We start from the raw sequence: 27629 nt of genomic DNA, 5'->3' as shown, positions 1-27629 counted from the left end.
AAAACAAACTCAAAGTAAACAAAATGGTATTAATTATATCCACATTTTACTTGTAGGGAAGAGATTAGCACTTGGAAATTTTTTAATCATAACCAAGCCTTGAGCTTGAAAAGTGTGCCAAAACAGAGTTTGGGGCGAGGATAAATATGATTAAGTAAGAGAGATGTGGTACAGGATTATTGTAGAAGTCCCCACAAGAAGCTTTATATACTCAGGAAATTCAAAGCTAATATTCTACTGAGAAAGGTTTGAATGAGGGAAACGATGTACATACAAGTTACACAACGAAACTAGGAACGTGAAGTCTCGAAAACCTGCTTTATTGCATCTTTAAGTAGCTTTCCCATCTTTGTTCTGTTTGATTTTGTTTGGGTTTTTTTCCCTTTTCACTTTAACTCATTGTTTTTAAAGGGTTATGGTTTTTGCGGAATGGAATAGGTTGTATCACTTGTAAAATCCAAATAAATTAACAGGGATTGTATGTGGCATATACAAGGTATCCTTGAGGCCTCCAGGCTACTGGTAGAGTAGGTGGGTGATTTTCACACCATGGAAGCCTACAGCTTTTTTAAAAAGATGCCTCTAAAGCCATTGATGGGCATCTGTGATACCTGTCACCATCTCAAACAGAGGAAGGCAAGGATGAGGACCTGAAGACATACTTAGCCTCGCATGGACTGCATTAAAAACACATATGGGCTCTTTGGCTCCATGTTTTGCTCATTCATCCCCTCCACGCGAGGTGATTTTTCATCATGGAACGGTTATAATTCTGCAGCATGCCAAAATTTTTATATACGGCTATCTTAAGAAATATAATTCTGAACTCAGTGCATTTTGGTGAAGTATTTGTGTTCCTTCATAATAATAATATTGTCCAGAAACTGAACTGGGAAAACGTTAGCTTCTTTGAAGGTTATGAAGGTATGCATTGGTAATGCTGTTATGTCATATATGTGGTTCACAGGGAGAGGTGTAACACCCTGTGTTGGAGCAGTTGGTCTGTTAGCTGTAGTACTGCTGGGAGGAGGGAGATGGGCATTCAGACACGCAAAGCTTTCTTCACGTCACTGAAAACCTGTCTCCTTTTTCCAGCTACCCTAGCTACTCTGACAAAAGAGGTGACCTTGCTTCTAAGTCTTGCTTTTTCTTGCGTGTGGATGCAAATGGTGATTGCACGTGTAGGACACACTTAAGCTAAAGCCCTTCCTCAGGCATCAGAGGCAGCTTCAGGAGCTGCAGTGCTCTCACCAAATCCACAGCCCTTGTTTAGCCACCCAAACTGCCATATCTGACATGGGGTGTGGGAGAATTTATTCCCGTACTGCATAAACCCATCCTTTTTTTCAGCAGGCTGCCCAGTGGGGTTTCAGTCCTCATCCCAGTGAGTATACAAGTGTTTTGCATCAGTAGAGCAGAGACTGGGACTCGGGTCCTCCCTTGGCTGGGGGTTCCTCTTCTCTTTTTGGGTAGGCAGAGCATGTAGGCCCAGTCTCGGACAGCTGTACACCCAAGACACCTGTGTTTGGTGCAGGACGTGGTTTGGTAGCCATCCTGGAAGGGCATTTACAGGAGGGTGAGGCAAGGAGGGATGCGACGTGCTTTTCTGGTTGACGTGCTTTGTTGGTCATCCTCCGTGAAGTTTGGGTTAGATCTGGGCGCTCACCTCCCGGCCCTGTGAACCCTGCAGGCGTTATGTAGGGTGCTCAGAAATGTTGATGGGCCTATAGGTGCCTAAGGCACTTGGTGCCTCAGGGGCTGGGCTGTAGTAAACTGCAATTTTGAAGACTTTAATTTGTCCGTGATCGTCCCTGAGGGTCTGGCACCCCTTTATGGATCTTTCTGGCCAAGAAAGTGATCCTCAGCAGACTCCTTCAGCACACCAGGCACTACAGTTTGCATACCTCTCCCCTCAGGGCGGAGATGAGCAGACAGATAATTGGTGACTGTTGTCAAGCGTCGAGGTGTTGTCAGGTGGTGTTTTGAGGCACTGTGGTGAGGATGGTGTACTTTCATAAGCACAGCCTGATTTGTGGGTCTTCCCAGTCTCATGGGGTAGCGGTGGGCACAGTGGTGCAGCTCCTCCGCAGTCGGTCCTGTGCCCTCTGCCAGGGAAATCGCCTCCTTGCCAAATGCAGTTTTACATGTGTAAGAACAAAAGAAACTGGCAGAAGCTGCTGCAACTCTCACATGTCCTAAGCCCAAGGAAGGGACGGTCTGACCCTTGTCTCTGATAATAGCTTCTTTTCCCCTATACCCTGCCTGCCCCCTTAACACACCCATGAGAACATCTGTGTCCTCTCCTACCCGTTATGGTCAGATTGTAATTTTTTGTTTCCAAACCAGCTTGCCAGACATTTGAAATCTATCACTTGCTGAAGTCTTTTGCCTCCATCACGTAAAGAGGAATTCTCAGCCACCCTTTTTTGGGGTCTTCAGTGGTACTATCACAAGCTGAGCAGATATAGGTCCTTCATCCTTCAGTAACTCTTGTGTATTTTTTCTGGCATACCCAAGCTGTGCAGTCACTTGTCTGGGCTCCGGTATATGGCTATAGCCTGGATCTGGGGCTGATCTCTGCTGAGGGACTGCTCATCACAGGTTGTCACCCTCCTGTACTGACTGTTACTCTTCTCGTCTCTCTTTTTATCATCAGACTGCTGACCCTGGCTGGCTTTGCTGTCCTTTTGCTGTCCTTTTGCTGTCCTTGCCCTCACACACTCGCCTTCCCTTCCCTCTCCTTCTTGTTTATGAGTCACTGTACTGGCTGAGTGCTGAAGATATTTGGTTTTGATCTATAAAGTCCTATAAAAACATGGTTTAAAGTCCTTTATACACAGGAGTCAGCTTTTCTTGGTATGTCATGCCTGTTTCGGTTTGCTAAGAAGCCTCAGGGTGTTTTCAGCTTTCAGAGAGTATTTTCATCTTCCCATGTTCACTTTGGCTGCTGGGAATTTATTTGGCTTCACAGTGCTTGTATCTGAGGAGACCCGATGTGGACACTGCTTGAATTTCTATAGTTTATCAAAAGGTTTTGTTCCTTGAAGTTGCTACTTCATGTACCTGACTAACTGTTTTTCTTGGCCACAACTATATGTGGAAGCTGTGTTTGGGGGGTGAGAGTTCCTGGACATTTTGGAGAAGTCCTTCACCTTTCTGCCTTTCATGCTTCTGTTGAGGATACTGAAGGCTTTCACCTTGGCTGATGTGGCTGCATCCAGCAGTGCAAAGTGGAGATGAATAGCTGAAAAGGCTTATTTCTTTCGAGCCCACTCCATCCCCCACCTCTGACTCAGCCAATATATTTGATTTCTCTGCATTTTCTTTTCTCATTTAAAAAAAATGCTCAAGAAAAATCAGGTTTATGTAACACTGCAAATATTGCCTTTCTTCTGTTAACGCTGTGGAATAGCAGAACAGGAATGCTTTTAACTGTGGAAACGTTACAGTATGAACTTCTCATTTAAAGTGTCACCTAGTGGCTGGCTGGCAGTTTTGCATCCCGAGTTAAATAATAATCAGTATGATCATATAAGCCAGAAAAGCCAAAACCCAGTTCTTTTGCACAATAACTGATGAAGAGGCATTTCATATTCTGTTCATCTTGGTAAAACTCCTTTTTAATTTGTTTAATCAAGCCCTAAAACTTTTACTGTACCGCTGCATTCTTGGGCCTGGAATACGTTATTTTAGCTTTAGTCTTTCCTATTCTGATGAGTATCACAGCAATCGGTTGCTGAAAGAGTTAATTGCCAGTGATCCCAGCAGTGAAATTTTGCCTGAACAAAATCATTATACCTCGTTTATGCTAATAAGTTCCTTGTGCATCTGTGGGGTGGCTTCAGGCAGAGTCCTTGTGACAAAAAGATGATTGTGCATCTGAGCATGCGGTCAGTTCAGAGCTACTGGAAAATGTGTCTACATAACACATATGAAAAAGATTAGCGGTTTCAGAGTCGTCATCATCTAGAGTTCTAAAGGATATTACAAAGGAGGTTAATTACTCGTAGCATGGACCAGGAAACATAAAACGATCTCCTCCATTTATGTGAAATTGTGCAGTTTATAAGCTCCAGAGAGGTTACATGAAGGGAAAAATGAAATATGTGTTTTAAAATCAGTAGAGGTCATCCATGATGCAGTACTTTTGGGTTTTGTTTCTTGCTTTATTTTTCTGGGAGCCCATTTTTAACTTATGTAGGGACTTACTTTCAAAAGAACCGAGCACCTGTGTGTTAGGAAGATATGCAGGAACAGCAGAGGCTCAGCATCTCTGTAAATGAGGCTGGACTTATTGATTGGGCACTCAAAATTGGCCAACAGATTTGAAAATTCGGTTGTGTTTTGCCTGGGTCATTCGCTGACCCAAGGGTCCCAGGCTAGAGGAGAGTCTGGGGCTGCTGATTCCCTTGTTTTGCCCATGAAACCATGAACTTCATTACTTGAGACACATAGGCAATCCCGTTGAGCAATTTTATTTGTGACATGTTTGGTTTCCCTTCTGCTGTCGCACTCTGCTGTACTTACCTAGTGCTTAGGGGTGAAGTTGTTTAACCACAGGATATAGCAGAGGCTAAGGGTGAAGAATTTTATAGGAACAGCTAGTAAAAGCTTTAGTGACTACTTTTCTCTATACCTCTGTGCAGTTTTTTTACTAGAAAAATATTGCCTATTGCAACCCATTTCCTTTTCAACCCAGCTAGTGATGAGGAGCACGTTAGAAGATGGGTCTTACCTTCACAGTCCTGGTCTGTGCAAAGGAGAGGAATACGATGTAGGCCTTCTCAGGCTAATTACTTTTCCCTGAGGCTTGCACTGCAAAGATGCAGCTGCACAATGGAGCCACTTTGGGTTAAGAAACTGCATAAAAAAGGATCAGGTCCTAGCAAAGGCTGGCAGACTGATAAAATGCAGGCAGCAAAGAGGAGGGCTTTTTAGCCTCTGCCCTATGAAGCTACACGGTGGGGAAGGAGAGATATTGGAGCAGGTAAAAGGTACCTCTAAACAAAGCTCAAAATTGTACATGTTTAATATTGCAAGATAGTTTAAAGAAAACTGTACTGTTTCTTAATGCCATTATAGAGTATGGGACAGGTCACAAGGAAAGCTCAGTCCATCTGAGAGCTTATGAACCTTGACTCTGTCCCTTTAAATGTAATTGTTAGTAAACACTTTAATGAAAGAAGCTTTATTCAGAGAAAAAAAGTGGCAAACTACACTGGTAAATAATTTGCCTTGGCAAATAATATTTAAGCCCCTGATTGGAACAGTAATTCTGCTCAGCATTATCATTTGCTTTGTAAATAGACGTGCTTATCCAAACAGCCCAGCTTTCTGTTGTTGTTGATGAAAATGGGAAAATGTGGGGCAGAGGGAATGTGTCACTTCCCTTCCTTTCTGGAAGTCTGTGGTTTCCAGCTATTCAGATAAAGCTGCTTGCGTTTCCATTGATCCGAGCCTTGCACCACCACAGCAGGGCGGGAGAACAGCGTGGAAAAATAACCCCCGCTCTGAAGGTGTCCCCAGTTTGGGGGGACTCTGCTCCGTGACCGAGTTAGAAACTTCAGGAGCAAACTGGGAGAATGAGATGGGCTCCCAAGGTGCCAAAGCCGCCCCGTCCGTGGCAAGGCCAGCAGCTGGGGCTCTGTGCTCGCCCCATGCACCAAGCCCACTGCGCAGGGTGACGTTTGAGGGTGGCATGGGGAGATTTTCAGCTCGCAGCCTCAAGTGAGCTTCCCCCCCTTCTCCTCGCAGCCAGATGGAGATGCATTTGGTTTCTCTTTTAACCATGTTACTTTTGCGAGGAGAATAAAACAAGCAGGAACAGCTATTGGCCGCAGCAACACAAGAAAGCCCTGCTTTGCCAGAGGAAACCACATAAAAGCGTGCGTGTGTGTGTGTGTTTGGGGGGAGGGCGCAGCGAGGGATGATGCCTGGAGCTTCTTGCACTCGGAGCTGTGATTTGTGAGTGAAACATGATGAAATCACCCCCTGGACAAATCACACGAGCCTGTCAACCTCACCAGGTGGGATTACTTGTAGCTAATAGCCCGAACTCCCAGAGCAAACAGAGCTCTGTGCTCACTATAAAGAAAAGGCGACGGTGCCGCGCAGGCTTTTCAAGAATTCTCTAGTATGGCTAAGAAGGGCTGCGTCCACTCGCACCAGGTAGGGGAGGAGAGGAGCATGTTTGCTTTTAGAGGAGGAGTAGCCCGTCTCTCCTGAATAAGTTCCTACAAAAAGGAGCGTTTCAGCTTCAGAGAGAGATGTTTTATTCATAAACCCCTTCTGGTTTGTGTTACTCTCCAACGGTGACGCTGTCAGCTGCTGCTCCAGTGATGGGAACTGCAGTGCTGGGGAGCTTGAACGTATAGAGGACCATCTCTGCCCCTTTAATCGTAATGCTCTTAGCACCGAAGCCCTGCTTTTTGCACAGTTTGCTCACTTTGCTGTTTTACTTTTGCAGGTTATATCTTTATTTGCTTTTGCCTTTGGAGTAAATGTCTGCATGGGATTTACAACAAATCGATTTAGGAGATCTGAAGAATGGGATGAGGGCCCGGTCTCAGGTACAGTAACGAATGTAAATCGTACATCGCAATACCCTTATGTTATATACTGTGGCTAGAAACCACTCCTACTCCGAAACAGTAGTTTGCTTGTTCCTTTTCCCTGTAGGATATAGAGAAGAATAAATAACTCGGCGAGCCCGAGTCAGTTGACCTTTGGGACTCACCTATAGGTCTCCTATTTACTTAAACTTTTGCTCTGTGTGCATGTGACTATGGAAAATCTAGCTTATTTTAGGACTGAGCACTGTCAGTCTCACAGAGACCGATCTCATCAGCTCCTACGTAGGATTTGCTGTGTTTTGTGCTCTGCACAGTTTCCTTCTAGAGCTCTAAGAGACACTCCCCCATGGGTTTAAGGGTTTTATTTTGGTAGCTATTGAAGCGGTTTCTTGCAACTTGATTAGTGCTTTCAAGAGGCACTGGTGAGAAAAGCTTTTGGGATTTCTGTGGCTCCTGAGGTCATGCTGGTTTGTGAACAGTAGACGGCAGACATCTGACGGCGGAGAGGGCCGGGGAGAGGAGAGCAGGTGTTCGCCCAGATGTGCTGTCACCGAGTTGTCTCTTTTTCTTTCACCTCCTACTTTTTTCTTTGGAGGAAAACAAGAACATGCCAGAGAAGGGACTGTTGTTTGTGTTCTGGGGCAGTATAGGGTTTTGTGAGCTCAGGCATAGTCCGAGTGGAAAAATATATAAAATGGAAAACTAGTCTTTTTTTTTTTCTTAAAAAAAAAAAAAAAGTAGGCTTGACTTGTGTCTCTGTTCCTTCTTTTGGCAGGAGAAAGAAAACTTGTGGTCATTGACTTAGAGCTAGTTAATATAACTGAAGTGAAAGGGTTGCATTTGCAGTACTCGTCTGTAATGATAGCTTGTGAATTTCAATTATAAAATTGTTTACCATGGCCTGAATTTGTTGTGTTCCTGGTAATGAATTTGTGTCCCTCCCACCCCCCCTCCCTCCCCTGGCTCCGTGTTTCACAGGAATTGATGTCTAATCTCAGCCGTAATCAGGGCTGCTGATCATTGAGCAGAGGCATTTTAGTTAACCAAAAAGACAGCAGCTCTTGCTTTTGATCTTTATACAACAATTAAAAAAAAAATTGCTTGAAAACCAGATTGATTTCTATTTTTATCTTCTAGTGCATTAACTGTAGAGCAGTTGTGTAGTGTGTGTAATATTGACGGGAAGGATTTGCATTTCACGTCTTCAACACCTGAATGCCCATTGCTTTGCTTTCACTGTTGACTGTCTAGGCTTTAGGGCAGGGCTGTTCAGCTGATTTTTGCTGAAGCCCCAAAGCTCTGATATTGGGGACCCATTGCAGCTCACCAGTGCTAACTCTGCTGAGCCAACCAGCACTGGTCGACACCACCAGGGCTGGCGTCGGTAGCTGCCTGCTGTTTCCAATAGCAGGAGCTTTAGCTCAGTGTTCCAGGAAAATCGGAAGAAATACAGGATCACTTGAAAGAGGGCAGGACATGGGGTACTTTTGGCAGTCTCTTGAGAATTTGCTTACAGGTGGGATTGGAGCAGCACCTGGCATAGAAGTAGTCCAGTCCAGGGTGCAACAATGAGAGTCAGAAACGTAATGGAGGGGTTTGTGCCTTCTGTGTTTACGCAGCTCGGTTATTTTTATTGCAGTAAAAAAAAAGGATGTGATAGCAACGAATAAAGTATTATAGTCACATCTGTCTAAATGAGAAAGTAAAAGGTTACACTGGAGAGGTGCTTTTCTTAACAAAATCAAAGCACTGTGATGAAAGAACCTATTTAGGCTCTTCTGGTTGCACGACTTGCAGTTGTACTTCTTCAGAAGCCCAGTGCAATGAAATATCTAGAATAAAAGATTGTTATAAATTCTTTTTCAACTCCACTCTGCTTTGGCTTATTTATTTCCAAGTTTTTTGGTGTTCAGAGTTAATTATTTTGGGTTGAAAAAACACTGTCTCTTTACCATTACCGTATATGACCAATTTGTTCTTTCTCCAGGGGTATGCCATGATTGTAAGCAAATTGCAAATTTTAGTTTTCATCTAGCATAGAACTCATCTACAAGTCAAAAACAATATGGGTTTTTTGCCAGTCTCTTATAAATGCATGTCAAAGAAGTACCATAATGCCTAAACCCCTCTTGTTCTCTTTTGATGTATGTGTACATATATATGCCTTTATACATTTAGAATGTTTAATAGTTGTACCCAACAAATTATTTCATTGAAAAACATTTTTTACTTAAAATTTCTAAAAGGCATTAGAGAACCAAGGCTCCCATTTTTTTATATCCTTGCCTTTATAAATTGTTTACTTTGTGAGCTTCCTAGACATCTTTGTGAGCACTTTCAGGGGGTACTTAGTAGTTTCTTGAAGCATGTTCCTTGGTCATGATAGGATGATATCTTAAATTTTGGAAGGAGACACACTGAAAATTTTCTATCGCTTCTCACTGTATTTCTAAGCATGTCATTGAAAAGGGAGTCCTATCTTTCTTGCATTGGTACAGTTTGGATGTATTTTTAAGTTTATGTGACCTTTCGTTGAAATTTTACTCATTGCAATGGCATTCTATAAAATGAAATTCAGGTTCATAATATGAATATCATCTACCAAAACTGGTGTTCCAGATGTTTTTTGTAGGTATTTGGTTGATCCATATAGGTTCCATATAGGATCCATAAGATCCAAAATGGCAAATTCTTACCAGATAGTCTCCTTCCTGTAATGACTATGTAAGCATGTCTATATTGTGTAGTCCTATGATTGAAATACTGCTGGAAGTGAACGGATTTGATTTTTTTTTTTTTTAAATATTGTAATCAGATAGAATCAGAGCAAGTAGTTCGATATGGCGCTTTCCAAGGTAAACATAACACATTTACAACAGAAATGTAACAACCTCCATGGACTGAATCAGGAAGGCACTATTGTCCTGTGTAACTCTTCTGTCTCTAACCTATGACATAAGAGACAATCCTTGGGTGGTTGTTTTGAGTTTAGTTGGCCAAAAAAAAGAATGCGTGGGAAAAGATGTAAAAAGCTTTATGTATTAAGTAAGCAGGGGAGGATCTTCATGTTGAGATCCCTCTGCCTGCTGCATGGTCTGATTGCAGGAGCTGTGGAGGGATGCAGGAATTTGTGTACATTTGTTCTGTACAGGGGCTTCTGTTAATTTGAAAATGCTCAGCAGGGATGGAGCTCCTGGTGATATATTTTCAAACTATTCTGCATGCACCAGTACCCGTGCCATGGCATTGTGCACGACCTGAAAATCATGGTCTGGCTGCAAAGGCAAGGTCAAGCATGATAAACAAAGGAAGGATCTTAATGTGTTCAGAGATCAGAGGAATTAAACCAAGTCCTCTTTTGTGTTGCTAAATGGAAAGTGTCCTACACTGACTCACAAGGTGTGACTTGAATTTGCTAAGTAATGTGGGATAATTTGTTACATCAGTAATGAAGCGGTTGTCAAGAGATGTGAAAAAAATAACTGACAAGGTAGCTGGGGTAAACCTTTCTTATGTGAAACGGAAACCCTACTTGCAATTATAGAAGACGGAGCTAGAGAGGAGCTTGAACAGCTATGTAGACCTTCCCTGTATCCCAAGACGTGGTCAGTTATTACTGAAGTGCTCCTGACAGATCTTGGTTTAACCTGTTCTTCAAAATCTCCAAGATTAGAGATTGCACAGCCTCTGTGGGCAATTTGTTCCAGTGGTTTCTTGATAAATGAGCTGCTCTTAACAACCCCTAGACATTCCTTGAGCTGCAGTTGACTCTGTCCCTTATGTAATCTGCAGCCAGATTTACACCTTCTCTTTCCTAAATGCTTGTTGACATGTGGTTTTTGACCTTCTGAAATCATCTCCCTCTCATTCCTTTGAAATGGAGAGGGCAGTGCCAGTCTAAGGGATATATGGTGTATGTTACTATGTAATACCTTTGAGTCCGTAATGCCTGTGATTTGCAGCTTACTGGATCTGTGATTATGCATTACCTGGCTTCCAAAAAGGAAAGCAGTGGAAGAGGTTAAATAACATGGAAATATTATTTAGTAACAGATTTTCAGAAGCATTTGGCAGGAAACAGCTGTCATTAAAAATAAGGAACAAGACTTCATATCTCTGAAAATCTGAGAGCTTTGAAACAAAAGTCTGCGTGCTTTGAAACAATTCTCATGCGATTAATTTCTAGCATAGCTTTGTGGCCTATTTATGTAAGCAAAAAAAAATACTGATCTGTGTGTTGCCAGCATAGATACATGAACTTTAGCTTCTTGGAAGTGCAGATGGCCAAAATATTGATGGCTCATTAACAGCATGCTTGTGGGGTATATACCTATAGAGCGAAACTTCACTCTGTGTGTGATGTTACTTGCTCTGAGCATTACTCAACTGATGACAAAAACACAAAAGCAGAGAAAGACACAGTTGTCTACTACTACCTTTTCCAGCAGTCACATGAGTGAGCCTTGCCACTGCCATGATCCATGACTGTGTCCGTGGTAGGTTTGGTTTTCTTACCCATTATCGTGTTGTAGAGCCAGGTTTGGCCCTGAAGTGGTTTATGCTGGTGTCCAACCAGTGCCAGTGGCACTCCAAGGGAAGTGGTGGAGCAGTAGTACTGGGGATGGGAGCTGGTGGGACACCAGCTATTCCAATGTCACTTCTGCACTCCCCCTTCATCTACTTTTCCATCCATTCTCACGGTGCTGGGATAATGCTGTCTCGTTTGGGAAGAGATTTGCCCTCAGTTTATGTGGAGGCTAAACTCTCAGCTATGTAAAAGAGTTGGGGAAAAATATATAAGAAAAGATCAGAGCAACTGTTTCCCAAAAGTGCCATTGCATCAGTCCTCTTAAAATCGTACTGCTAATCATGGTGAGGTTTGCCAAAACCAAAACCAAACCCAAACCGTGGTCTAAAAGAAAACAAACCCCAAGACAATTTTAAAGACCTAATTTTAATAGGTCTCTCAAGGAACAAGAGGCATTGTGAAATGTTCCTTGGAACACCTCTGTTTTAAAGAATAACTTACATTCATTATTTTATTTCGTAAAATATTATTAACCCTAGAGAGCAGCACACAATTTTCCTGCTTCATATAAGCTGCTATGTAGGATTCTCTTATAGGAAAAATGTATAAAATGTATGAAATAGTAAGTTTTGAGAAAAGAGCAGAGAAGTACATGTCTGCTTTGACAGTAAGGGCCCTTACTAATAAACACAATTATTGAAGTATAATACATTATTCATCGTTTTCAGACTGGCAGCCCTCCATTTAGTTATACACATCAAATATATTGTACTTTTGTATTTTCTTAAGGTTTTATAATTTAATGCTCTGCAGAAGCCCACCAAAAAGCCTTGCTTTACTTCTCCGTTAATTTATAGAGCATCTTACAGTTTTCTTTCACACTTGACATTGATTTGGCGCCTTCCAGTATACCAAACCAAGCCCTGCTGACTGCATGTAGATTAATCGCAGTCCTTTCCTATGCAAACGGCCCAGCCAGCCATGAAAATGTCACTTGGTTTCTGAAAACAAAGGCCTGCTGCTTCTGAGGAATAGCTGCAGCTCCTGGAATGGGGCCTTGGAGACTTCAATACATTTCTGCTAATGATCTCTTGATTGCTACAGAGGTAAAGCCAGAGCTGTTTCTTTGCAGGACGTTATCACAGCACGCTGCTTCCTTCTTTTTTTTTTTTTTTTTTCCCCCCTCCCCCAAAAGAGCAACCATTTTGGAATTTGTTCTTTTGTGTTGTTTTTCTGGTTTTTGTTTCTTCAAGCAACCCTTCTCCTCTTCCTGCTCCCTTCCCTTCCCCAGAGCAGGGCAGCCGAGGTTTTGCTCATCCGAGTGGCTCAGGGCTGAGCCGCCCGTCCCACCGCTGCTGGCCTGACAGATGTTGCCCTGTTTCTTGTTCCACACAGTCCTGTCAGATTCCCCCTGGATCAGTACCTCTGGCTCCTGCAAAAACAGATGCTTTGAACTTCAAGAGGCAGAGCCTCCTGGCTGCCGCTGTGACAACCTGTGCAAGAGCTACAACAGCTGCTGCTTCGACTTTGATGAGCTGTGCTTAAAGACAGGTACGATGGGTCTCCTGTCCCGCACTGCCAGGCGCTGCTGACACCTGGTTTCTGCCAGAGGTCGGGACCTGCCTGATAAACCGTTGCTCCCTGCCATAACCTGCATCTCCTCCGCACCTCACCTCGCCGGGCAGGCTTGGCTCAGCCCAAAATGCAGCCCAAGTTTCCTTGCAAGGAGCAGTAGGGATGTGCACCTATCGCTCCTCACTGCTGGGCTTTGGCCATGGCTTCCAGGGCAGAAAAAGCAGGGTACTGTTCGTACTACATGAAAAGTGGATCTTCTGATACTCAATTAAAAGCAATAATCAGTGTTCAGGCACCAGTTTGACCTCTAGGTTGCAATGAAAAGAGACATGGTAAAGGCTGGAGGTTGGTCATTCCATGTCAGCCATCCTTTTTTCTCCCACGTGATAACTTGATACTGGAGGAATTAATGCTCACCTGTGGGCTGTGCATTGCGGTCACTCATGAAGGCGCCTCTGAACCTGGGTGCATTGAAGCGGTGTGGGTCCTCTTGGAGTAAGCTGCAGGTGACAGGCTGGGCTTGTTATCCTTGCCCCAGAGTCCAATTTCTACATGTCAGGATGCATATAACACACTGGTAAAAATGTTTGACTCCAATTCATTGGACCCTGGGGGATGGAAATACAGCACTGGGTTCATTTTCTTTTTGGTTTTTTCATGAGTCCTAGGCAAGGAAAACTTCAAAGAGGGCCATGAGTTATGTTTTACTTCTTAGCGTAGTGCATTTAAATTATTAGTTGTACCCATCTCCTTGAGTGTTTACACAGTGGTCAAAGTTGACACAGGTGCTTTCTACTTTTGCCATTAAATATTTTCTTGCTTTATCAAAGAATTACACTTACTAAGCAGCCAGAAGAGAAGTCTAATGATTAAAAATATCATTGCCAATGGTTGTGCCATACTTGAGGGTCCCGAATCCCTTGGTTCTGTTTATGATGATATAATTTTAATGGTTTGGTACCAAAAAATGGTGAGCTAATCTGGTATGAAAAACTACTATGGTTCCAGGCCAAAAATGTCTGACTTCTATGCTAACGCTGGTGTAAATGACTGCAGAATGAGAGGCTCTTTTTGAAGTCTTTCAGCACAATACAAGATGTTTGCTACCAAAGGGCAAGTTTTCAGTTCCTCAGCCTCCTGTCCGCAGCGCACCATGTCCACATATGTGTATGGATACCCGCGTTGCCCTTGGGACTGTTGTGTGAATTGTCATATACTCCCACAGGCATTTATTAAGGCAATTATCACATGTACAACCTCTGAATATTACATATTTATAGAAAAAAGCCACAAATGAATGAGAAAAGGGGATAAAAGGTGTTGATCTGGTGTGGTGTGTTTTTTACTGGGTGCATGTTTTCTAAAGTGATTTTTAAAGTTTCTTGTTGGTTGGGCCAGGACATGGAAAACCATATGCTTACATCTTTAAGCTTTATTCCAAAGTGTAGCAATGTACCGCCTTTGAGAGAGCACCCTAATTTAGTCAAGCCCTTACATCCTACCTTCATGCACAAGATGAGAAGAGCTGGAGTGTTTTACAGCAGCTGTGCCATGTTTTTCCTTAGAACAGCAGCTCTTGTTCTCATAACTTTGCAGTTGATTCTGAATCTCACCCTGTGGGTATGGAACTGATGGGAGTAAAGCACCAATTTACATCCATATAGTCTCTTTTCAGCTTTCTCTTATTTCCTATGGATTGATCTGGGGACTCAAATAGTTGGGAGAAAAAGAATGGATTTACTCAAGAAACACCAGAATTCTTAGTTTGTGCTCCAGGCCCCGCCATTTATCTCTCAAAATACTTTCTTGTCTTCTCCTTTACACACTTTTTGTGACATTCAGGTTGTACAAACCCTGGAGTACAGCACCTGAGGGTAGCAGAAGCACTTGAGTGTGGGTGGAGGAACCCTCCTGCACCTGTGGGACACAGGAGTCTTTTTTTGTTTCTGGTTGACGTACCTACTTCAGAGGTCTTGAAATCGCTAAAATGGGCCCATAAAATTTACATCCAACTTTAACGACTAGATTGTTGTCATTATGGCTTGAGTACTTTTTGTTTTGATTATTATCTCTCATTCTTGCTTACCTTGTGAATGATTTAGCTCGGGGCTGGGAATGTACCAAAGATCGTTGTGGAGAAACCAGGAATGATGACAATGCTTGTCACTGCTCTGAAGACTGCTTAAGTAGAGGAGATTGTTGTACTAATTACCAAGTCATTTGCAAAGGTACGACTTTGGTCTTTCTACCTCTTATCTTTCCAAACCTGACATAGGACAGCCCTGTGGGTATAGAATTTTCTTCTAAAGAAGGAACCCTCTCCTTGTTTGGTTCTGATTTTTGGGAGGAGGGGGGAAGAATGGGGAATTACATTTGTAATTTTTTGGGCACTAGCAGAGGTGAATAATTCTAATTTGTTGATGGTAGAAGGATGTTGTCTTTGCCTGTAGAGATACTGATGGAAAGAGAAGAGGCGTGGGTGGTGAAGAGTTTAGAGTAAAACACAAAATTGTTCAGATGCGCTTGTCCGCATCACAGGGAAAGCAGGGATATCTGATGGTCTTGAAGAAATGGAGCATTCCTAGATATGCTATCTCCATCTCAAAGACCTCTCGACACCCCCACCACAAAAGCTCCTGCTCAAACTACTTGGCCTAACACTTGTAGGTTTTATTTCTTGAGGGAAAGGGATTTTGAGAATACAAGGGCTGTATTTCACAGATGGGATGTACAGGCTTCAGAGGACATGTTGGTTGGGGATGACCATGCCACCTTCTCGACACACCATGGCTGGAGTACAGCCTGCACTGGTTGGTGGGTGGATGGGCTGTGAAGGCTTAATTTTCATCCTCTACCCCAATCTTCTGGAGCCAATCTTCGGCCTTGTGTAATGTATCTCCCATTCAGAGCAGATCTTCTGATCCTTGGTAATGAACTCTACAGTTTCTCACTTTTGTATCTCAGCTAGTTCTTAGTTTTTTCATTCATTAACTTTACTGGTGGAAGGGTTACAGTTTGAAATTTTTTTCCACACCATTTTGGCCAACTGCATATGTTAAGAAAATTATAACAGTCCAGATCCATACACTGAAAATGGACTTTTCTTCTTTACTTGAGGTTTGCTGTTGGGAATCCAAATGATATATGTATCTTCCAGCAAGTCCCCATAGATTAGGTTCTTCCCCTTCCCAAAGAAACCCCTTATGTGAGACCACTTAAATAGTGGTATAATTTTCAGTTCCTGCCTTTTTTGTGAGCTCCCTCTTACAAGGGTCAAGACAGAGGAATTTACATGTCTCCAGTTTTAATGTACATAATCTTTGTTTAATTGGCTAATAACAAATGATCTCAATGACCCTGGCACTCTGACAGAAGTAAGCCTTATGTGAGAACAGTGTTTCCTCTTTATTCATGCCTTTGCCTATCTGGGGATAGTGTGTTGGGTTGGTTTTTTTTTTTTTTTTTTTTTTTTTTTTCTTGGAAATTGTCCCTCCACCTCCTGTCATGGTCAGTTGGAATTGCTGCAGGACACATTTCCTGCAGATCTTTTCTATGGCGTTTTTTGTTTTGTTCTTTTAATTGAACTGCAGTTCCTTTAAGAGTGCCAGGTCAGGAAGCAAGCCTCATTAGCTAATAATTTGGTTTTAAATTGACCTGTGAAAGTGCAAGTCATAAGCCACTCTATGGTGGGCATTCAGCAGTGAAAACCTAAAGAAAATGATTACATAAAGTAATTTTAACTAATATAGCTCTGAAAGAGTATTAATGCTTTTTTTAGCTGTGTCTGAGTCTCACCTGATCCATGAGCTGATCAGCTCTATAAACCAGCTGGAAACTATTTAGAGTTGTTTTTCTTCCCCAGAATGAATTTTGTTTTGTGTCTTTAGCCAGCTGAATCAGCTCATGGAGCCATCAGAGCTGGTGGGGAGGAGGGTGGGAATTCACAGCCAGAAGCAGCACCTACCTGTTTTTGACGGATCGAAAATAAAAAAATTTAAATAGATGGCCACTGTGCCTAAAGCATTACCACTGTCTCCTGTGGTCAAAAGGACACTTTTAACTCCAGTTTTAACAGCTACTTCTAGGAGTGCTAGTTTGGCTGTTCTCGTTGAATAGAATATAACCAGATCATTTGTTCAGCTTTGTGAAAAGACCTCCTCATTATTCATGGGAAGAAGGACAAGACAGTTCATTAACTGCAGCTAGACTTTTTTTTTTTCGTCATTTTTTGTGAAACCTGTAGCTGTGTCCACAGACTTTTATTTTTTTATTTTTTTTTTAAACTCCAATGTGACTTTTCTGGTAGGAGAAACCCACTGGGTGGATGATGACTGTGAAGAGATAAAGGCTCCTGAATGTCCAGCAGGGTAAGTGTTTTGCATGCAACTGCAAAGTCAGATGTAGCAAGGCCAATGGTCCTGGCTCTGCCCTGGACCTCTGAACACCACATTTCTGCACTGGCCCTGTCACACAGCCCGGATGCTTGTGGGTTGGATGCTTTCCTGTGCTTCACCATGTGTACGATGAGGCAGATAGATAATATTGTAACACATTTGCCTTTGAGCTGCTGCACGAGTAGTGGTGTATGTGTTGGGCTGAACTCTTGGTCTTTGATCACCTGCCGATGGGTTTGCCAGCTTCACTTACCCATATAGGGAAGGTAACCAAACTCCCTTGAAGTCAGTGGAAAGGTTTAGGTTTTTCTGATTTCAATAAAATTCAAGTTGAGTCATATGTGAGCACAGTTCGGGCCATTTTTTTTAAATTTAATTTTGTACTCTTAGTGTTGTCTTCCTAAATGAAAGGATTTCTAAATTGCAGTTGACTTAGTGAGGTATTTGAGCACATGAGTAACATTGAAAAGTAAGCGGTTTTGAAACCAGTTGGCTCACTATTATCCTAAAAGGTCAGCATCTGCTCAGGTGCTGTGTCGGCTTGCAGCTCAGCCTGTGCTATTAGGAGGAGAGTTTGGAGGAGATAGGAGCCCCTGCTTCTCCTTCTCCTGGTGACAGTGATGGCTGCTTACCCCCGCAGCAGGTGACTAACGTTAAAAGTCCAGGTGTGTCCATCCAGGACACACCTCTGCCAGCTTAGGGTCAACTCCCAGTAGCAGTAGTAAATAAAAATGTAATAAAATAACATAAAATACTGACATTTTGAGTATGTGAGGATGAGTTCTGACTCACAGAGCTCACTCAAAATGCCACGTGAACTTTTGTTTGAGAAGAGAGGAGACCAGCTGTCATGAGACATGTGGTTTTTAACTACAGATTGTATGCTAGGGTGGGTACTCATGCATACTATTTTTTTCCCTTCTCCATCTCCTTCTATAAGCACTTGCCTTTTGGGGCTATATGTTTTTAGCTATGCAGGGAAGATGTCTTTTGTGTTGGAGCTCAGCTCTTTCGCTGAGTGAACACTGGATGTTACTAAGCGTGAAGATAATCAATTTGTGCTTCTCTGTTAAGTAAGCAAAAAAATTATAGACCTATAACACACGCACTAACTGTAATTTAGATTCTGTGGAGTCTCAGTGAGCAAGTGGGAGAAAAAGAATCATTTTGAAATGCTGCCTGACACTCCTGCTGCTTTTGGTTTTAGATTTGTTCGTCCTCCTTTGATCATCTTCTCTGTTGATGGTTTCCGTGCATCATATATGAAGAAAGGGAACAAGGTCATGCCCAATATTGAAAAACTGAGTGAGTACCTCTGTTTCCTTACAATAAACGAAAGACAAACTCTTGCAGCCTAGTTGTTGTCATTGTTCATTGAGTAACAGAAGTCAGCATGGAGCTCGCGGGTAGAAGGGCTGCACCAAATGTAGTGTTCCTCTGCCTGAAAGGTCTAACAAAGATTAAGTCTTTTTTTTTCTATGCAAGCGAAATGGCAGAAGTCCCCTTTGGTTTAGATGGTATCAGCTGGTGGCTTGAAAGCACCCTGGCTAAAGCAGCACACAGCAGTTGGGGAGGGCGGAGAGAACTGCTGCTTTGGGGAACGCTGCTTAGAATCGGTGACCTTCATATGGTTTTGTCAGCACAGAAGTGCATCGTCAGTACGTGGTCTGTATCATGCACCCTTATAGGCCAGTTGGGAGGGGCCCACAAAATTTTCCACCTGATTCATTTGATGTTGAAGACATGGGTAAGTGGGTGCGGGAGCTGCAGTGAGTGTGTGATAACTGGCTGGGGACGTGCCCCAGGCATGAGCAGCCCCCCACTCGCCTCTGGGGGAGTGGGCATCCACCTGGGTTTGTGGAGTATGGGATGCAATGCATATTTGAGCTTCCCAGAATAGCATGGGAGTTTGTCTGCGTGCCCAGAACCTTGAAAGGTGGTTTTTGGTTGTTTTTTTTTTTTTTCCCCTCCTATGTGTGTGCACAGTCCCTCGTATTTGTGTAGCCATCTGGGGAGCTGCGGCCAAAGCCCATTGTGAAACTGCAACTTTAGTATATTCATCACTTAAAATTAGCCTGCATTTTCTCATGTTGTATTACTTGGCGAGATACTTCCAATGACTCTGGATTCTGGAAGGAGGCTAGCTCAGAAAGGAGAACAGTCTACAGAAATGTAGCTGGTTCTGTAGTCCTCTGGCTGCATTATTTCAGTTGTTTATTGTGAAGTACAAAGAGCGCGCGAGTGGATTTACTACTGTTTCACAGAAGACCTGCCAATGTTAAGCAGCAGAATGTTCATTTAAATTAGTTAAAATTTAACCAGTTTCTGCAGCATTCTGAGTCACAGCAAATGACTTTTTTTTTTTTGTTGTTTTTGTTTTCTGTGTCTGAGCTTCACTTCCTAATGTTTGCATGCCCTATCGATTTTTCAGGATCTTGTGGAACACATTCTCCTTACATGAGACCTGTCTACCCTACAAAAACCTTCCCCAACCTGTACACCCTTGCTACCGTAAGTCCCTGGGAAGGATTCTTTTAATGATAAAATGTTGCATTGCAGTAGAAATGTGGGTTGTGGGAAGCAAGATATATATATATATATATATATATATATATATATATATGTATATATATATATAAATAAATATATATATATATTATTAATATAATATATATAATATATATATTAATAAAACTGCTTCACTGACTTCAGTTGGCCTTCAGTTATGCTAAGTATTTTCTTCAGCATTTTGAAGTTCTGAGATAAAGTGTATCTCACCACTACACACTGTGTTACAGCTTTCCTGTGTTTTCCCATGCCTGCTTTTGCAGTTATTTGTACTGCTGTGTAATTATAGTTCGCAGTTTTTCTGGGGAGGGCGGGGGGGGAAGGCCATTGAAACCCACCCAGGATACAACCAGCAGTTGTTCCTTCCTTGCAGTAGTTGAAGTCAGAGGGGCTGACTTAGCAGCTGACTTACAATTTACAGCTGCTGAGCACGTCTGGATGCTGCGTTGGCCCTGCAGGAAGACAAACCATCACTTTGGCACTCTGGTGGCACGGCTGGTGGCCAGGCTGTCCCCACCCTGGGATGCAAATGCTCCTGTGTGACAGTGATCCCAAAGCTGGGCTAAGGGACTTCATACCTGCGGCTGTATTTTTTCCCTGTTCTTTTTTTCTTCCTGCAGCCTCTGCACAAAGGTTAAATGGGAAGTGAAAGGGGGGGATGAGAGAAACGAATAGCTGGGGATGGGGGAAGGGCAAGAGAAAGGGAGAAGAGCAGAAACCTCTTACATTGCCTTTACTGCTGGACAAATTGTGATATAAGGCCATGGCTTTGGGTGACTTGCCTCGTTTGTTTTTTCTTGGAAATAACTCTTATCTCACAGAGGCTCTTGTGAAGATAAAACATTATAAAATGGAAATGCTAAGTGTTACTCATGTAACGAGAGAATGAATTACTGTTTCCAGAAAGGGAATTCATGAAGAGTAACTGAAAGTTCAAATCAATCTTCTTTTCATAAATTTTTGCTTACTTTAGATGGCCTCAAACTAACTTTTAACCAGTGTGAAAATACTTCAAAGTATCAAGTAACAGGAGTTCTTGTGCTCTTTAGCACAATTCAATCATCTCCTACTGGTTTCATTACTACAGCCAGTTTTAAATTTGCTTATCTTAAAGTTACAACCTTTTCTGGTCTGCAGTTACAAAGATACCTATTTTAAAGTAATTTAGTGATATTTGCAGGTAGCTATGAAGAACTGGATTTGTGTGCGTTAGGGTCTTACTAATTAATCTACTTCTGCACAAAGGGACTCTATCCTGAATCACACGGAATCGTTGGCAATTCGATGTATGACCCAGTGTTTGATGCCAGCTTCAGCCTTCGAGGGCGAGAGAAATTCAATCACAGATGGTGGGGAGGTCAACCGGTAAGTTTCAGGTTCCCTCCTCCTCCTTCCCTCCCCCCTCTCCTCCCCTCCCTCTGTGCTGTGGAACATAGCCAATAATAATAATTAAAAAAATACATCTGTGAACAATTTGTACCTAATCTCCCCCCCCGGCTGGCCCTGAGTCTATCAATTTAATGTAACGTTTTGAGTTGGCTTGGGCTTTTCAGAATAATAAAGCCATTGATTATGGAAAGGTCCTTGCATTGATAAGTATAAATTAGACGTGGCTAGGAAAAAAAAACCTCACTTAGGCAGCAGTTTAACACGAATTACTATATTTTTGTCACCATGGCATAACGTTTCCTTTTCATTATGGGTTTCTCAGGTTTTTCTCCTAGTAATGTTCTTGTGGCAGTTTTAGTATTAATGTTCTGTCAGAGTAGCATGGCACAGCTTCATAATTATCATTTGTTAAGTCCACAAGCGAGCGCTGTTACCTGACTTGCTGCAGAAGCTGTAGAAGTTTGTGAATTCATTTCTGCCTTGAGCACAGCAGCTGTGGCTGAACTAGGTCCTCTCTCTTAGATTAGTGTGGGACTTGTTGGTTTCTCTAGCTCCGAATCCTTATTCTGGGCAAGGAAATGGCCTCCTTCAAAGTATTCTGCATGACTACAGCTCAGACGGTCCCCTTGCTTCTGCTGCAGTTTCCCCTATTAGTGCACATGCTTGTGGCTTGCTTTGCCAACAAAAGTGGGTTTAAATTAAACTAATAAGTTTTACATGCAAGCAGCTAAGGTACGTGCACATTTCATTGCACTGCTTCTTTAGGGAACTATGGTTTAAAAGCTCACTGACCAGTTAACCCCACAAGAGAGTGGGAGAAAGAGACGGGGAAATCAGAAGGGCTTTGGGAACATCATCATTGCTGTTTGCTAAAGTGATCAGCGTCATCCCCCAAATCTCTTAAAACAGAAATATCCCAAGAGACTAAAGGAAGTTACTCAGATGGTTTTAGGCTTAGCGAGTGTGTGTGTTATTTGTCTGCATGTGGGTTTAGTCCACAACAAATGCAAGACAAGGCAATTTAGAGCCGCAGGCAGATGCGTGACAGGCAGATGTGTCTGGCTGTAGCTGAGCCAGAATGAGGTATTCGTGCTCTTGTAAAATTTGTCAGCGTAACAGGGAGCGCAGTCGCTCCCTCGCCCAGCTACGACCCGGGTTAGCTGTTAGCATGGGCTGCCAGGAGAGGAGGGGGTGAGGAACGTGCCTGGCTGTTATCCCCCCCAGATGTGAGTGAAGAAGCAGGATCAAAACTAGGAGCAGTGGAAGGGCAGCAGCGGGTAACATCTCCCTCCATCTCAGTTACAGCCAGACCCACGCGGCTAACAAACCGTGCCGGCAGCAGCCAGGCATCGAGCTCATAGACAATATTGTGGCTCAACTCCTGTGTGAAAACTTGTTAAGCAGCTGTAATTTAATTATGCATTGCAAATTTAATTATGCATCTTACCTTAATCATAATTGGGTAGGAGTTAGTGGGGAACTAACTTTTGGGGACTGTACAAATGTCTCTATTTTTAAACGACGATATTTTAAAAGTAAAATACAAGTCTAAATACTTCATCACCTGCTGTGGTGAGTGGGGAATATTGGTAATTCCCACATCCATCCACTAGAAACACCTATGCTGCTCCAGAGAATAAAAGTCACTCCGGACTGTAAACAAGGGTCAGGAAGAATGTCAGCTGAGAAGAGTTCAAGAAAGTTACACAACAGTGGATGACCATACGCTGGATGAAATCCTCAGAGGACAAGGGGGGAGTGTTGTGTACACAAATAAGGATGATAAAATAAACCATCTGATCTGAAGAAGTGTTAAAAAGGAAAACCACACAAATAATGTAATAAACTGGAAATGTCTTTGGAGAATTGGAAACAAATGCATCGAGGAAGGGCTATAATTCAATCCTCTCACGCTTCTCATGAGGGAAACCTGTAAATTCGGCAAGCCTGATAAGAGTGGCCATAATGGTTGGGTGACAACGTGGTAGATCTCGTGCAGAAGTATAATATAAATTACACGCTCTCTCTGCATGTGAAAGATTTGCACATTTGATAAGAGAATTGCAGATTTTTGTAAGAAAAAAATTTATTTCCATCTATATATAGATTAGATACAGTCAGTTTCTAACTCCTTTTTATAATTTTCTCTAAATATCACATTGACATAGACTGCCAAAAATAGCTGGGAATTGAAAGATGAAGCAGTAAAACTAAGGGGGGAGGAAAGGAAATATGCTCAGCATGTCATATCACATATTCATCCGGTTCTTTTTAGGTCTTGGGGCTCAAACTGGAGTACACCCTGGAGGTGTTTAAAAAAAGGGTAGATGGGGCACTTAGGGACATGGTTTAGAAGTGGCTCTTGTCAGGGTAGGTTAAAGGTTGGACTCGATGATCTTAAAGGTCCCTTCCAACCTCAACAATTCTATGATTCTACTTAAACAATTGCAGAGTGGTACCTGGTATGCAGAGAGTTGGGAATTATTATTTTCCTGCCCAGGAAGGCAGAAAAAGTGTCTGAGACCCCCAGCCTCGTATTATGGCTAAAACTGCCTAGAAAAGAATGTCACGTAATGTTGTTAATTTCTGAAATACTTTCTTGCTCCTGGAAACTGGCTTATTATATTTGGCTTTGTTAATTTTTTTCCCCCCTTTTCTTTTTTTTTTAAATTGTTTAAATACTCGGCATCTTGCTCGGAAACAGCCGGATTACCATGGACATCAGTGGGATTTGGCAGATGAGTAGCTGAATGTTTCTACACCGGGAATTATGAGAAATTAATTTTAAGATCATTAGGAAAGGAGAAGGGGGGAGATGGTAGCTTGGAAGTGTTTCGATGTGCTCTGGCTGGTTGTGTGACTTCCTGAAACCCAGTCTTCTGATTTAGTATACAACCTTGATTTATTATATAAACTTAAACCCACCTTGTTTTCAGAACAGAAGCGTTGATAGGAAACAGCCGCAAATCCACTCCTCATATTGCTACAGCATCTCCCCATCAGGGCCCATGCTCTCAAAAGGGAAACTAAGTTTACCGCTCATTTTTCTTGGCACTGAGACTCTGTTTTCATCCCATGTAACTTTAAGCACTGAAGCCCTGGCTGCCTTTGGCTTCTGTTAAGCAGTAGTTTTTCATGTCTTGATTTGATGTAGTGAGCTTAAGTTTATACAACAGACAATGCACTGGGATTTTTTTAGTGATATTTCGTGATCCTTAGAAATAATCCATTCGCCTCCCCAAGGTCAGAAGATGACAGGTCTAAAACTGCTGGTCTGTGGTTAATGGGGACCGAGAGGCTCCTTCAGAAGGTAAAACCAGCTTGGATCCGAGTTTGGCTCCAAAGATGCCTATCTCCAGAAATATCTTAATTATAAAAGTACTGAAGGTTGTTTAGGGCACCTTGTATGCAGCTTTATTTTCACTATTAACTTTTTAAAGAGAACACAACCCTCAAAAAGGGCCCAGCTTGAGATGCTGAGATAATCCTTAAAAAGGGCCCTGTTGTTCCTAGGTAAGTGACAACATGTCATGAAGCTGTCTTTAGAGCCTACAAGGTATGCCTGTAGACACTAGGCATCATCGCTATACATCTTAACTGGATATTCCTGATTTTAACTAAATTTCACATTCTATATCAACCTTTGGGATAAAACCATTTTGCTCTCCTGTTTATTGGATTTTTGTTGATTTTTACTATCTGATGATTACAGAAAGAAATTATTATTTTCATTTTCTCGCCTAGTCAGCCTGAGCACTGGCAGGATAGTTACATCTGGGGAGCCCAGGCTCTGCAGAAATCTGCCTTTTTGTCCCGAACACATTTCGCAATCACCTTGTTGATTGGTGGGGGAAGCAGAAGGAGCATGTCTGTAATTTCTTTTTATAAGTATTTCTTTTCATCTAGCTTGAGCCATGAACAAGCAACAGGGACCTTTAACTCTGCCTAATTATTCAATAGGTTTCTTATACCAAAATATTCTGTTTGGGCAAGAAGGCAATGCTTAGTTGTCAAGGCTGTGAGATCGTTTGTGTCCTGTTAAAGAGTAAGGAGTGTGTAAGGGGCGTTTTACCTTGTTGTCAGGACAAATTGCAAATGGCACAGGAGTGTAACATTTGGCACCACCCTGGTATTAATTCTGCATGCTTACACCAATCTCGTATGTGTTTCTTTGCCTGGGAAATGCCATGATTTCCCCCCTTCCCCCTTTTCCCTGGGCGTGGAAGGGATTTCCCACTCCTGCATTACCAGCTCTCTCTAACACTCTGAGGAGTGTTAGAACGCAAGGGGGTTTATCTTCTGCCAAAACCGCTTGGCCCCGCTTCACACAACAGGCTGCAGTGGGTGCGTGTGATTCCTCTGCTCCTGACATGAATCTCCTTCCCTGGTTGACAAGTGGGAGCATGTTTGCGCAATTTGGCCCAAGGGCTGGACTTCAGATCCGTCCCTCCCATCAGCCCTGACCTGAGATGTGCTGCTGCCAGTCCTTTCATAGTGCAACAAATACGGGGCAGCCTTGGCAAAGTTACGGGCTCTTATTTATTCATGGGAGATTAAAAGTAGGGAGGTGCCCCACTTACTGTGCAGGTTTTCAAAGACAACTCAACAGCTATCTTCAATAACTCTGTACCTAGCATTTGCGTGCAAACCTGTCTAACAGTCAAAAGAAGGGAGGGCTTGGGACTTCAATGTTCCGTATGGCATTGCCACCTGAACTATTGCTTAGCTAGTCTATTTTTATCCATAAATAAAGGAGAAGAAATATAGTCATTCAACACAGAGGGTATGAAAATGACAGTAATTCAACTTACAGGATATGTTTCATATACATCTAGAAAAACATGTATATTATTCCTTGGGCCATTTGCCAGTGTACTAAGGTTGAATGTGTGCGTCCATAATTTAACAGATCTTTTTGCATTGGCGAAGTTAAATATTCTCTAATTCCTGTGGCATGGTATGAAGACAGAGTGGTTAATCTTTGATTTTTATTATTATTTTTTTAATATTTATTCCCTTCTTCTCTGCTTACGCAAATTAATTCAGAAATAGGCCTTTATATAGCTTGCAATAGAATAAGGCTTGTACCATATGCAACCCAAGGGTGCACATCTGACACAGTTAAACAGCTGACTATAAAGTTCTAACATATTAACAGTTAAAACCCATGTATTTACATATAGCAAATAAATTACATAAGCTCACAAATGGTACTGACCTTGCAACGCCTAACACAGCAAACTTTATGATAAGTGACCTGAACAGATGAGACCGGCCACAGAGTGTATATAATGCATTACATTTACATGCTCAGTACTGGAACATCTAGGATTAATTAAGACTGCGACTCTAACCAACAGAAAGGAAATGGAACAATAGCCCTTATTCCCTTCCGAAAGGCATCAGCTGAGGTGGTTTTTTTTCCTATCCTACATTGACTGAAGCGTGGACTCATGTTGGCCTGTAGGAGGCATGACTTGTAGCCTGCTTTGAAAGACAATGAATTTAATTTAAGGACAGTGAGGGATGCTCACTGGTGATTAGGCTGCAGGAAAACACGCTGGAAACTTGATTTAAAGCTTGCTAAGTGCGGATAGAAATTCTTCCATCTAGATGGCTGCTGCTTCTCTGCATGCTTAAAGACATCTCTGCAAACGTATTTTTATGAGTAGCAGCTTTAGGTACGATGCTGAATAGTGTTGTATTTTCTTATTTTGGTTTTAAATAAAAAACAAAGGCTTTTTTTTTTTCCCCCCCTTAAAAAATAGGAGGGCGGAGGTCCAGTAGTACTTTGTTGTAACCTTGAGTTGAATCAGGCCCTGCCTGGCAAAGTCAGGATGGAGTCATTGAGACTCACTTCTCGGATGTTGTGGTCAGATATGGGCCTTCTGATTTGCTGGTCTTTGACTGCAACAGATCATTGTCTTAGCTGTTGAGCTTATTCCAAGTGCAGCAGACACATGTCCTCCTCCAAACAGTGAATGCCAATGTAAATGGCTGCATTCCTGAGGTGAAATACTTGGGAGCAAGGAGGGCGTGCTTGGGAATGTGCAACTAGGAGTGGTCTCTGCTTCCTTGTGTTACTCCCTGTTCAGAAAGGTGTTGATGCTGCTTTCACGTGACCCTCGTGAAACACACTGTATGCTCAACAGGAATAAAAAATAGCTACCACCTTCTTGCAGGCATGCTGGGTACCTTGGCAATGTACATAGGGCTTAATTATTCCTCTGTCAAGTTGACTACTATTTTATTTCCTTGGCCAGAGGGAGGACGTCTTTTGGCACATGTTTAAAATCTCTGCCTAAAATAGACAGAGTCACGGGTGATTTCAGCAGCACTAACAGTCAGCAGCAGCATAGGACAGCTTCAGCTGCTGAGGGTGGAACTCGGCTGGGCTGATTTGGCCAACCAGGCAGGCTGGACCACTTGGACCTGTGCAGGCCAAAGCACTAGAAAGTCAAACTAGAGTTAACAGATGGTAAAATCCAAATACTGAATTCTCCTGGACTTAGTTTGTTGGTACCTTCCCAAAGATATCTGCAAAATTATTTAAACTTTGCAGGAACACAAACACTTTCAAAGAAAAATAAACCTGCTGCAGCT

The 27629-nt window shown here is 42.5% G+C and overlaps 1 protein-coding gene across 6 annotated transcripts in view; it reads left to right on the top strand.

The window, feature by feature from the left end:
• ENPP2 (ectonucleotide pyrophosphatase/phosphodiesterase 2) overlaps positions 1-27629 on the top strand; it is a 77142-nt gene that overhangs the window by 9824 nt on the left and 39689 nt on the right. For 2 of the 6 annotated variants that reach the window (XM_063327455.1, XM_063327456.1), the window contains exons 1-8: positions 5896-6026; positions 6467-6569; positions 12496-12651; positions 14778-14903; positions 16982-17042; positions 18277-18374; positions 19501-19580; positions 20883-21002. In XM_063327455.1, the coding sequence (XP_063183525.1) occupies positions 5976-6026; positions 6467-6569; positions 12496-12651; positions 14778-14903; positions 16982-17042; positions 18277-18374; positions 19501-19580; positions 20883-21002 (795 nt within the window). In that variant the 5' untranslated portion in view covers positions 5896-5975. The other 4 variants (XM_063327457.1, XM_063327458.1, XM_063327459.1 and 1 more) reach the window with 3 other exon arrangements.

The sequence above is a fragment of the Chroicocephalus ridibundus genome, chromosome 2 (genome assembly GCF_963924245.1).
Source record: "Chroicocephalus ridibundus chromosome 2, bChrRid1.1, whole genome shotgun sequence".
Lineage (NCBI taxonomy): Eukaryota > Metazoa > Chordata > Aves > Charadriiformes > Laridae > Chroicocephalus > Chroicocephalus ridibundus.
Note: the sequence above shows the minus strand (reverse complement) of the source record. Positions and strands in the feature narration are given on the sequence as shown.